This window comes from Mycetomoellerius zeteki, unplaced genomic scaffold (genome assembly GCF_001594055.1).
Source record: "Mycetomoellerius zeteki isolate Tzet28-1 unplaced genomic scaffold, Tzet1.0 scaffold315, whole genome shotgun sequence".
NCBI classification, from domain to species: Eukaryota; Metazoa; Arthropoda; class Insecta; order Hymenoptera; family Formicidae; genus Mycetomoellerius; species Mycetomoellerius zeteki.
In genome coordinates this window covers 37,404-50,420 of record NW_017257300.1, presented here as the reverse complement: position 1 = coordinate 50,420, position 13,017 = coordinate 37,404, and the positions used below count along the sequence as shown (strand labels likewise).

At 33.6% G+C, this 13,017-nt stretch overlaps 1 protein-coding gene across 3 annotated transcripts in view; it reads right to left on the bottom strand.

Annotated features, from left to right (window-relative positions):
• Positions 1 to 12,154, bottom strand: part of kkv (hyaluronan synthase-like protein kkv) — a 30,637-nt gene extending 18,483 nt beyond the window's left edge. For 2 of the 3 annotated variants that reach the window (XM_018451616.1, XM_018451618.1), the window contains exons 1-5: positions 11,758 to 12,154; positions 2,439 to 2,552; positions 1,866 to 2,116; positions 1,338 to 1,631; positions 461 to 670 (exon numbers count right to left, since the gene is read on the bottom strand). In XM_018451616.1, the coding sequence (XP_018307118.1) occupies positions 461 to 670; positions 1,338 to 1,631; positions 1,866 to 2,116; positions 2,439 to 2,551 (868 nt within the window). In that variant the 5' untranslated portion in view covers position 2,552; positions 11,758 to 12,154. Of the gene's footprint in view, positions 1 to 460; positions 671 to 1,337; positions 1,632 to 1,865; positions 2,117 to 2,438; positions 2,553 to 7,796; positions 7,861 to 11,757 lie in introns of those variants that run through there. The other variant, XM_018451617.1, reaches the window with a different exon arrangement.
• Positions 12,155 to 13,017: the final 863 nt, after the last annotated feature.

Sequence of the window (13,017 nt, the reverse complement as noted above, 5' to 3'; positions counted from 1 at the left end):
AAAAGAAATCGACAGAAATATAAAGAAAGATGTTTAAAAGATGTTTAAAAGAGTTGTTTGTGAGCCAACCATGATATTATTTGAATTTGATAATTTAATTTTATAACATTTTATTAAAAATTATGGAATAAAAATCTGAAAAATTTTAGAATATTATTATATTTGAAAATTCATATACATGAAAAATTTGAGAAAAGATGTAGACTTTCTCTGAACTTCTAAAAAGTGTTTCAATTTGTATAAAAACCTGATAAATGTTCTAAAAATTATAAATTATTCAAACATTCTGAAATTTATATAAAAATTCTAACAAATTATACAAAAAATGTTTTCCAGGGTAATTATTTAAGTCATTATAGAAGCTCAGTATTCTCTACAAAAGATTTAAAAACTTTCTTTTTATAATTTTATTTTAATTTGAAATAAAAAGATTTGGACCGTAAAGGATTAGAGAACTCACCGATTCTGCTCTGCATGGAGACGTAATTTTCCCACCAACCGCAGGAGACGAGAATCAGCGTAAGGGGAATCAGCCATAAGGATCGTCTTGAACTGTCCAGGAAGGGCCAAAGGACGAAGCTGGTCGCTTGTGCTGCCAGAGCGGCGATATCGACGAGAACGAGAACGAATCGTTTGGAATCGTCTTTACTTTTATTGCGGGAAAGTAGGCCTGCGAATGCATGTAGCGTGTTTCACTTCACCTATTCTCGTGTAATCACTACTTTCATGATTATTCGCTCGGCAATACGGAACCGTGGAAAAATCGAACGCGAAAGTCGAGCAATCGCGATTGAAAACAAGATCAAGTGTCCCCATTTTTCGAATTTAATATCAAGTATTCAGAACTAGATAACATGTAATACACTGTTTGGCAATTATATTAACGCATTATATATATTAATATGCAAATAATGTAATAGATTAGATTAAAATTTATTTTTATTTTGTTTAATATTTCACTCCCTCTCTTGCTTTATTGACATTTTCTTATTATTTCTCTTACTTTTTATATATTATAGTTTCTTATGTAATTCTTATGTATTCATGGTTTTGCTAAAATATCTGAAAAATTTAGTTGGTTCTGAAAATAATTTTGTTTGGACCACACAAAGAGATAAATACATAGGATGCTCAAACTATTTGCTAGAATTTCAAAACTTTTTGCAACATTGATCATTATGCTTGAGATTCCAACGCAATATTTGGATTGTCTAATCAAATTATTTTCAGATTTGTGAGCTAAATTTTTAGATACTTCAGCAAAATCGTTCTTTCTGTGCGTTCGAGTTGAACGAGGTGAAATCGAATGAAAATTGATTGAATTGGAATGAAATTACCGAGCAATCCGGGAACGAAGCACACGCAGTTGGTCAGCATCGCTCCTTTTACGACGTCCAGTTCCGGAAGCACCGCAAGGAACATCAAAGCCAGACCCACCACGTGAAATGTCTCCATGATGGAAACCACGAGAAAGTGCATCAATTGCGGCTTCTTCCAGGACTTGAAGATACACATGCGAATGCTGCGTACCAGCGTGCCGAATTCCGGCACTGTGAACGAAATTATTATGCACCATATCCAAGCGATCCTCTCCTCCTCGGGCAGTGTTACTATGTACTGGTTCTCTCGATCTGCAAGGAAAAGTTGCGATAATAATTATTAAGATTAAAATAATTATGGGATATTACAAATATCTCTTTTTCTCTTTTTCTTCTGCTCTTTTGTAATTAAAAGTAAAATTTATAGTTTGTAATACACAATCTTTAGTTAATTGAATTGGTCAGAACTGGATTATTTTACTTTATTGAATTGAATCATACAAATTAAGTTTTTACGCCAGGATAACACTTATATTTAAGTCTCACCTAATTGCCTGTTGCAGTAGAGCATTTTTCTGTCTTGTCGTAGCTGCGACGTCATGAAGAGAATCGTGCCCTTGGCAATTACACCGCTTCCCAACACTATGACAAAAACAAGCAGGTAGACGATGACCTTGATTACTTGTACCATCCTCTCTAGGCATTTCTGGTTTGCCATGGAACCCGAGTTCGAGTCGGTCTTCATTGGCGGATTCCGGAACACGTCCCATCCTTTTGTCTCGACAATCGTGCGTTGGCTACGTTCAAATTGATCGTCGTTTATCGAAATATCATTAATTAACAAATAAACATTTATAATCAACATTATGTAAGTTTCTTATTTCTTTAAACCTTCTCGAGGGAAAAAGGAAGAGATTTCATGCTTTTTAATTTGAATAATCGAATGTAATCTAAAATAAATTATTTCAATAAGTAACGATTCAGAAAAATTGCAAATTAGAAGAAATATCTTTTTATCTTTTTGTTTCGGTTTTCTATTTTATTTAATTTTATTTCATCCTTGAAATTTTGGAAATTTTGGAGAGAGAAGAAATTACTAATGATGATGATACGTCATACCTTCCACCATAGTCCTGAGTCAGAGGAGTGCTTTCACCGTCCGAAAAATCATCCGGGCCGGACACCATGCCACCTCCCGGTATTATGCCATTCTGATGTTGGTTCTTCGCCATTCTATAAATTGGCAATTTATCTCAATCTTATTTCCAGCTCTCTTATTTTTAACGAATGCAATTGTTATAACGGGGAGTGTTAAGAATGTGTAAAAAATGAAAAGTTTTTTGCTGCAAGCCTTTGGGAACTATAAGAATGGAGAATCGAAGGAGCCAAATGATCAACATTTAAGTATTTTAATTAAAATTATAGACCTATATAAAAAATTATATTTTTAAATTTATATATAAAATAGATAAAATTTGGAGAAGTGCATTAAAGTATCGCGATTTAATGTATGAAGTCAGCAGATATATTTTTGCTTTTGGTAAAAAGTTACTAATTATAAATCAAACTTCTTTCTATCTTCTTAAAAATTGTATAATAAATAATGCAATCTTTAATCTGACTCGCACAATTATAAAATCAGATTAATAATATATTATTTACAATGATGCAAAATTAAATTTACAATAAAGTGCAAACTGAGTGTGAAATTCAATTGAAACTTCTTCTGACAATTCTTCGAACAAACAAATTTTTATTTTTCTTGACAGCTGCTGTGACTTATGTCGGCCTTCAACTTCTTTTATCCTTGAGTTTACGGTTTACGAGCCTTTATTACTCAACAACAATTTTATTATTTTACTTTATTAATCAACAGTATTTTCTTTCCTTCACTTTTCTTCCTTCGTTCACGCGTTATTAGCCGCGACCATCCAGCGAACGTTAATTAATCGCTAATCCATCATTAATCAATTCAAGTCGCCGCGATCTGCGCGCGCGACCTCATAATTTTCAACATAGAGTATCTATTCCTATCACTGTTCCTATTAGTATGCCTTTATATATAAATAAGCCGTAAAGAAAATTAGCATAAATAAATAAGAAAAGATATTTTTTGATTAAGTTAAATTATTAATTTATGTGACACCAAAAATAATATTCTATTTTTTTTAACTATTGAAGTATAGTAAACACATTTTTCAAAGGTATGAGGAATTTATGTGAGAGTCCAGTAATACCGCAAGATTTTCAACTTATCATTATATACCCGGAACTGAAAGTTGTGTTATGAATGTACATTGAAATTGTAATAAGTATAATTAAGACAATGATATATGCAATATTAATTAAAACAATTAACTTACATCTATTATCTGTTTTAATTATTTTATGTTAAAATGAGTCAAATGCGCGAATAGACACACAAATTGGGGACACATTGATAGGGCCATCGCCCCTTGGAGAGGTACACTAATAGGGACAAAAACATTTTCTTTATTTTCACCAAAAATATTATAAAACTTTAATATTAAAAAAAATATTATAAGAAAAAGAAATAATTGAAAAATCGATACTGATTTCAAGCAGACAAAATTAAAAAGCTCCAGTATTTAATAATTAATTCAGTAATGAGCAATTACTGAATGAATTATTATTATTACTTAAGTTGGCTCTTAAAGGTACGTTAATAGGGAGTTACCCTACGCGGTGACCTAACGAACTTGGCGTTTATTGAGGCGTCATCGCGCATTCGCGCATTTATCTCTCCTCAACATCTAGCACACGTTTCCCCCGCAGGGTTCCTCATCGACGGGGCTCAGCCTGCGGTACGGCGGGGGCGCACGTATCTTTGTTCGGCGCGGGAGAGAGATCCGGGGTTTCTGGTTCCTGGACTACGGCTGAAAGTGAAAGGGAAACGAAACGAACGACGTGGCAGATAACGTAGCAAGGACGTCCACTGTAACTCGGCGGGCTACGCCGTCGTTCCGCGGCCGTTGTCGCCCTCGAGGCCGCGCCACGGTATACTATATCCCTCGGATACTCTCCCCGCGTACCCCCTGATCCCCTCTGGCGTTCCTAAAAATACGTCGGCGCCGCTTGCGGCTTGACTAGTTCCTATATGTACACCCTCCCGACCTTTTCTTTTTCGCGCTCCTTCGTCTCATCCTCTCTCCTTCTTGTCTCCTTCGTCCTCGTGTTTTTTCGTCTACGTCTCTCGATAAGAAGACGACGCGTCGTGGGATGTAACCGCGGAATGCGCTTCGCAAGTGAAAAGAGAGAATCATGAAACGAGTACTTCAACTCGATTACATTCACTAATAATTAGTTAAATTAATTAAACGCTCAATAATTATCGTGTTATTCATCGATCATCAAATTTTTTGTTACTCTGATGTCATTTAATGAAATTAAATTGTTAATTAATTATTAATCTGTTAATATAATATATTAATTATTAATATATAATAATTGAATTAATTACTGATTTAATGAACTTAGTTTTAATTTATACAATAATATCAGATGTCACATTTATAATTAATATAAGTTAGTTTTTTCACAATTCACAAAGGAAAAGATAAGAATTAAGAAAATTAAAAAGAATTAAGAAAATATTCTATTAATACTGAAAGAGCTTTACTGATTATTCCTGACCGATTTTTATTTTTATTTTAGAATTCTCCCCTCGTATCGAAACTGTGAGGAAGTCGCGTACCGTTAGCTACCAATTCGGAATAATAAGTTTCTGGGACGATGCACGCGATCGGGTGCGACGAACTGTCATTGCTTGCGAAAGGGAATGTGGTTGATCGAAGACAGTTGGCAGTTGAGAGTTTCTAATAATCAGTTAGCCCTGAGTGGATTACGATACAAGCGTTGCGTTCGAGGATTGTAATAAAAGATCTATCAAGATGAAAGATGGACTTGCCAATAATGAATCATAAGCATTCGTTTATTAAAACTAATGAAACGTTTATTTAATAAATATCTATATTTATCGAAGATAGTGAAGGACTTAAATTAACCCAGCTAATGCTAAATATTCACAGAAAGTTCGATTCGTATTACCAATGTATTGAATGTTCCGGAACAGTAAAAGAATGTGCAAATGTCGATGAAACGTTCAGAATATTGTGTGAATATTTCTTTTATATTTCACGAAAATCGCTAGCGAGCGAACAGTACACATCTCCGCCAACAGAGGGCCGCGGCGACGAGCATTTACTCGTAAACAAGAATCATCTGGAAGAGAATATAAGGAGCACAGCACTTCGTCTGTGAAGTGAGCCTCAAAATTGGGTTCTAAGGTGAAAACACATTAAATGTGTTTTCCAAAGTAAAATTTTGTTTAAAAACTGATTCATGGCCAACCTGGCCTGAAATTTTTGGAAAAATTAAAATTTTGAGGAATATATATGGAATATTATATATGGAACATTCTCGGAATATGTAATGATATACAAATGAAATTTTTAACCAACATTTGAATGTTTCTTTTACATACCGTAAATATTCGGAATACTTTGGAGTATTCTTGAAATGTTTTTTTGAGATTTTAGGAATATTTTATGAATATTTCAAGAATATTTAGCGTTTGTTGGGAAGATTCAATTGGCGGGAATAATAGCGAATTTATAAAAAAAAGGAAAGATCTGTTTAATAAGAATCTATTGATTAGAATGTAATAAAGGTTAGATTAGAAAAAGACTGGAAAATTTTCTTAATTATCAAGTTTAATTTATCAATATTTTATGAAATATTAATATTTCTGTATCTATTTTTATAAATATATCCATATAATTGCAGATTACAATTTTTTTCGATTATCAAATCTAACAATTATTAATATTTTGTGCAAGATTAATATTTCTGCATTTATTCTTGTAAATATTCCTTAAACGCAGGTCACAAATTTTATGCAAGATCTCGTTATATAATTTGATAAATGTTTCTTCTATCAGGAAGGGATTATTCGACAAGAGGTTTATTTATCTATCGCCGATCTTCCATCGAACTTTCGACGAGACAGGCTATGCAGCGGACTGCCACACACGAGTAGATCGCCAGAGAACTTCGCTTAGCGAGTGTAAGCGTGAGTCACATGCGCTGAAGAGAGCCAGAGTTCTCGGAGGAACGCGAGGTCACGAGGAAAGGTACGACCTTGCCACGGAGAGAATATATTTCGAGAATGGATTGTAACGCGACGATCGGCAGCCGGATCCAGTTCATCGTCCTCGATCGTGACGAACCTTTTTTTCTTAAGTCCACTCACACACTTCACACGACCGTCCGTTTCTTCGCCGAGGAAGGAGGATCCTACGCCGATTTCTCGCTAATTATAGGCTTGTTCTTTTTGGCTGAACTTTTGCACTAGTTCATCTTTCTTCCTTTTCTCTCCAGGAGGAAAGAAGAAGAAGAAAGATGAATTGATGCAAAAGTTCAGCCAAAAAGAACAGGCCTAATGTATTTATCAGAATGCACCGTAAAGTAATCGGTATCGAACATCGGTCGCTCGAGTGATTTGTACTTATCTTTCTCGTAGCTAAAATTCTCTAATCGCACAATTGTATTTCTTTGTTTGTCCTGCTGTGTTTTACTTAGGCTGCTGTTTTGGATTGGATTATATAATTATATTTCAAATCCAAATTGGATATAATTGTATTATATAGTATTCGATTGATTAAGTATTTTTACACAGTAAAAACATTTTGTATTTATGGGAAACAATCCAGCTTGTTAAAATTTTATGTTGAATTTTTAATATATTTTAGTGTTACTTTAACATAATGTGATTATGTTATTTAAATATTTTGTGTTAAATTGATATTAATATTTCTAGTGTCAAAGTAATACAATTTATGAGTAAATGGAAAATATATTAAGAATATTGTATTTTAAAACGTACATGTTAAGATAAATGAATGAAATATGTATTAATTTAATATGTCACAAATGTTAATTTTGTTGAAAAAATATTTTTCCACTATTTAGATTATTCTCAAAGATGTAGATTTTAATTATTGGATAAATTGAATTCAATTTGCGCGTTGTATCATTCTGAAAAGTTTCATTCTGCGATTTTACAAACATTCTTTTCGTTAATTCTTTATTTTGCACAATCTTATTATATTAAGTGATGTCAACATAAATTAACAACATAAATTAACAAGCGTTATTTATTCTAGTTGTCTAGAATTTATTCTAGTTGTCATGCTAATCTTAAATTTACTCAAAGCCTTTACTCTCGAAGAACTTCTATTTTTAAACATTGGCCTTTTTTTCAGCACAGCCGAGAGATTTCACTTTGCGCAATTGCATTTCATAAACTTGTTTACAGATGCGCGTCATTTAATAATTAAAATATATTAACGATATCGATTAATAAAGTTGATTTATCGAAATTACGTTTGAATGCATTTCAATTATTATTAGAATTATACAATTTGATTCGAGCGTCGGGGGGAGGAAAAAACTTACCTCTCAACCTCTCGAATGGTTCGCGATCGAACTCTCGAACATATTTTTCACCAAAACGCAGCTCCGTTGCGCTATTTTCTAAATTCCCTTCACTACGCAATCGCGACAACTCGCTCGCAACTCCGCGAAATCGCGCGAAACTCTCCAACAACGGTGGCGGTATCCCGCTTCATAACGCGCATACTTTCTCTTCTTTTCTGTATGTCGTACCACGGAACAGTAACGGTAACGAATTTCAACTTCTGCGACCGGAGACAGCTCCCGCGCGATGAGATCGTCTCAGATTCGCGAGAGCGCAGGAAGTGAAAAGAAAAGCGGATTTTCTCGCGGTCCTCCTCGCGAAAGGATCCCTCCGATCTTATCGATCTATTATCCGCTCATGTCACACACGTTCGCAGATTTTTCTTCGCACCGCGAATTGATCGAATAATTCTGACAACTGGCAGCGGTATCGACGACGGACCCTCATTGTGTAGCTCGTGTAACCAATTTTCTGACCTCGATATCGTGATAATATATCACTCGATACTTAAAAAAAAATTAATAAGTGGGAAAAACCGGAAGAGACTTATTATCAGGAATTCGCTTGCTATTAATATCATAATTACCGACTTTCTTTTAACTGGAAAGTAGAGCGGTATTTAGTTCATTCTTATTACAAGACTTAAATAATGTCTGAAGATGCTGATACGTGATTGATAATACTCTGTGATTGATTTATGCATCTTACTGTTCTGATATCTAAGACAGAGTCTTTAACGTAAGAATTGACTGTGACATAGTCACCTGGTAATTATACTCTAGAGGTAAAAAGTATGAATAATTATTGTAAAACATTTCTTTTTGTAGATATTGTTTAAGATACATTTCCTTTTTCAATAACTATTTTTTACAAACTATTAAATATGCAATTCCATTGAAAACTAATGAAAAAGTGTTGTAGTAAGTAAAAATGTTGCTCGGGATAATTTACACAAAATTTCATTACGATGCAGAGATTAATGGTGTGTTCCGTAAATAAACAAAACTTATTTATTTGTCTATTTACAGAATAACTACTCTTTGCACTGCAATGAAACTTATGATATATAAATCATATTGAATATTTAAAGTATTCATACACAAAATTAAGATTTTTAACATTGCCGTTTAATTTTTAATAACAAATAAGGTAAATAAACTATTATATTAAAATATATTATTGAGTAAAAATATAACGTTATTCGTGCACACTCTAAATTTCTTGCATGAGTGAAATCTCACTCCAAGAAAGTGAAAATACAATTACTCTTGAAAAAAAGTAAAAATATTTCACTTCTTAAAAAAGAGTGACAATTCTCGCTCTTTTTAGAGTGAATTTTCACTTTAAAGGAATGAAATCTCACTCCTTTGAAGTGAAAATTCATTCTAAAAAGAGTGAGAATTGTCACTCTTTTTCAAGAAGTGAAATATTTTCACTTTTTTTCAAGGGTGGTTATATTTTCATTTTCTTGAAGTGAGATTTCACTGTAAGAAATTTAGAGTGCACCTTTCGCGTATAATTTATTTAAATGTAAAGTATAAATAGCGACACATTTCCAATTTCAATTTACTTTGCAAGGATTGTACGGATGATACAGCCTTAATCTTCGACAATGAAAGGTATCACGGCGGATCATTGATCAATTGACGTCATTGACACAATGACGTCACTAAATTCTCCAAGTAAAATCTCATAAAAATCATCACACGTCCGATGACAACCACGACGAGGCATTTCACCATTGAAGATACCGCGCTTCCTGGTTACGTTATCGCGCGTCTTTGTCACCGGCTATCGACGCGATCGTGAGATCCGACACGGCGGGATCGACGGATCACCACGCGCAATTGCACTCGGGATCGGCGATAGTGAAAGTAACGGGCGCAAGGTCATGCCGTTCCATAAATATGCAATTATCGCCTGCCCGGAGCCGCGATCTCTCGCAATGCACCGTCTCCTCGTCACGGGGATTCGCACGCCGCCCCCTTACTCATCTTCCAAGACGATCAATGAAGTTCTAGGAGTAAATACGAGACCGTTTCGACACACGGCACGTTCCCGTTACGGTATTGTTCCTTGAGTCCTTTCATCATTATCTTTCTGAACCATTTCTTAAGGGGGTTCGATATAGTATATGTATAGCAAATATATATTAATATATTTATACTTTAAACAAACCTATACATATAAGGATTGTGGTTATATTCTATTTTTATTGAGCAACATATTTTTATTATTTATTTATTGTATTTGTTATTATTTTTATTATTATAAACTAAAATGTAAAAAATAGTAATAAAGATCTTTAAATATTTTTGTATAAGTATTTTAAGTATTTACGTAAAATGACTTATGAAAAGTTTCATTGCAATTCACCGATTAGTTACAAAGATTCGGAACAAATAAATATCTTGTTTAATTAATGAAGAATTAATTGTATCGCAATATAACTTTAAATCATTTTGAATACTTAAAGTATTCCCGGGAAAAAATATTTTATATAAAATTATATAAAAGTATATAAAATTATGTATAATTTTTTATATATGTATATATAAATATTTTATATATAATTTTATATAATCATACATAAAATATTTTTTCTCTGGCTTATATAAAAAAATCAAGATTTTTATGATTATTTTATAATTTCCATAAATTTATACCTCCTCGGTCTCTTTTACATTTACTATTTTTGTACTATTTATTAAATTCGTATTCTCATCTCGTTTCATAAGATCCTAAAAATCTTGAAATTTTACTTGTAATAAACATAGATTTGTTGTTCTAATATTAATAATTCTAATGATATAACTTTCGCGTTTCCATTATGCAATCTTGTTCGCTATAATATTATTACGTCTTTGTCTCCTGACACAGTCGAGCGCACAAAGTTCTCAACTTCTTATTCATAAGATTTTAGATAACCTACACAAACACCGCGCTATTTTAGTTATGTTAAAAAAAATATAATACAATTATATATATATATAATAATTTTATCCCCAATGTATCCTCGATTTCCGAATTCTGAAATCCAGAAAATATCGAAATTCCAGGCTTTCCGTATGGAAACTGTGAACGCATAGTTTTCGCGTAACAGCGTAAGGGGCACGCAACAAAACTACTTTCATTTCTGCTCGCGGCGATTAATAAGTAGGAAGTTAACCCAGTAAAGCCGTGATTATGGCGTAAAGGATCTTGGTTAAATCATAATTCTATATTTTCTACAGTTCACGGTTTAATTCCTGAATTATCAAGTCTTTAATTATATTCGAGAAATTTGAAGACATGGAAAATCCTTGAAAGTCTTTTGATCCACCAGAATAGAGAGCCGTAATTATAATATAAATTATCGATATCAGTTACATCTTGACTGTGTTTCTATTTTCTAAAAAAATTCTTAAATTAAAACATTAAAATTTCTTTTGTTAAAGAATCAAATAATGAATTATATATTTGAAGTTGCAAGAAATCTTTGAAAAGTTCTAAGCCATTAAAAAAATACGAGGTTATGATTTACACAATTTTATCAAAATTACATTCAAAATGCTTTTAAAAATCATAAAATAACTTTTGAATGTAATTATCTTTTTTAGAAATACTTTAATATTTTAAGATATCAAATTTTAGTAAATTTAACAGAAGATGATTCATTAAAATATTTTTTATATGCCTGATAAAATAAGCTGACCTTTTTTTAACATTGTAACAATAATATTAATAATAAATAAATAAATAATATTTTAAAATAAGTAATAATTTAAAATAGCGGGAAATAAAATGTACCTCCTAAAAAGGGAACATTGACTACTAATGATTAATAAGCAGCAGCTGCTAATTGAGTCTCAATGACGCTCAAGTGTTAGTAAACATGAAGCTGGCACTGATGCGGTAATTGCTGAAAAGACAGAAGGGGAACAATAAGTAGTTTCATACTTGCTTGATTGGGCGACTCGCTTTCTACTGAATCCTTATCCTCGATATCTTCTCGACGCGGGTGATCATAGTCGACGGATGAAACCGAAGGGTCGTATCCGTTTCCTGGATCCACTTCACTGGGATGCTCAAGTCGATCGATGAGACTTGGCCTGAGTTTCTGTACTTTCGCACGCTCTCTCTCTCTCTCTCTCTCTCTCTCTCTCTCTCTCTCTCTCCTTTTTTTCTTCTCTCTTGTGCAATATCCGTTTACGTCGATCGCGAACAACGTGGGTGCCGTAAATGTCACCTGGTATTCCGGACGGCGAGAAAATTTTCGCGAAGACGACGACGACGGCGACGAAATCGCGCAAGATCGCCGAGATTGGTCAGGTGAAAGCGGAGTCGAGGTGAACGTCGGCCGAACGACGACTGCCGTGGCATCGTCTACCAAGGTACCGAAGGCGAGTTCCCGAGGAGGGCCTCCCCCTGCCTGCCGATCAGTGGAGTACTTTCACGAGAGAGTAGGTAGAGAGCGAGAGGCGAGAGCCGAGGCGAAGCAAAAGTCGGAGATTTGAACGCGCGAGAGACGCGGAGTCGCGCGGGCCACCATCGTTCTCCATCCCAAGAAACACACAAGAATCAACAAAAAATCAAAATTACTTAATTTTGATTCTTAAAGTCAATAAACACTTAAATTTTGTAACCAAAAATTATCATTTTGACTTTCATAACGTCAGAATAAAGTCATTTTAACTTTCTTTTGACTTGGTGTATTTCTTAGGATCCTACAGCGCGGAGTCGCGATTTTGAAGTCATTAAATGATGGAAAAATCAGCGTTTTCTTCGCTTTTTTATCTGTTAGAAACCTTTTCTAGAGACAGATTAATGAGGTCGATTGTCAGTTTCTCTTCTTAGTTCATATGCAAAAAAGACTCTCTCTTGGAACGTCGAAGTGTGACATGCTGCCTGCGGACTGGCAACACGCCTCGCGATCGTGCAAGACGTTTTGTCTATCCGCAAGAAGAACGATAGTTGTTTTATGTGTATGCTTCAGAAAATTTCCAGAAATGTGCTTTATTCCCGAGAAGTGCAGAATATTATAATCTATTGGAAAAGACATTAAAAATGTAAAAAAAGGCGTCATATTTTTTAATATTTTTACGCAAAATCATTTTGTAAATATATTTAAAAACGTAATAAAAAGAAACAAAAATAATGTCACAAACAAGAAGTTGATTTAAACTGCAATGTTTTTTTATGTAAACACATCAAAACAAA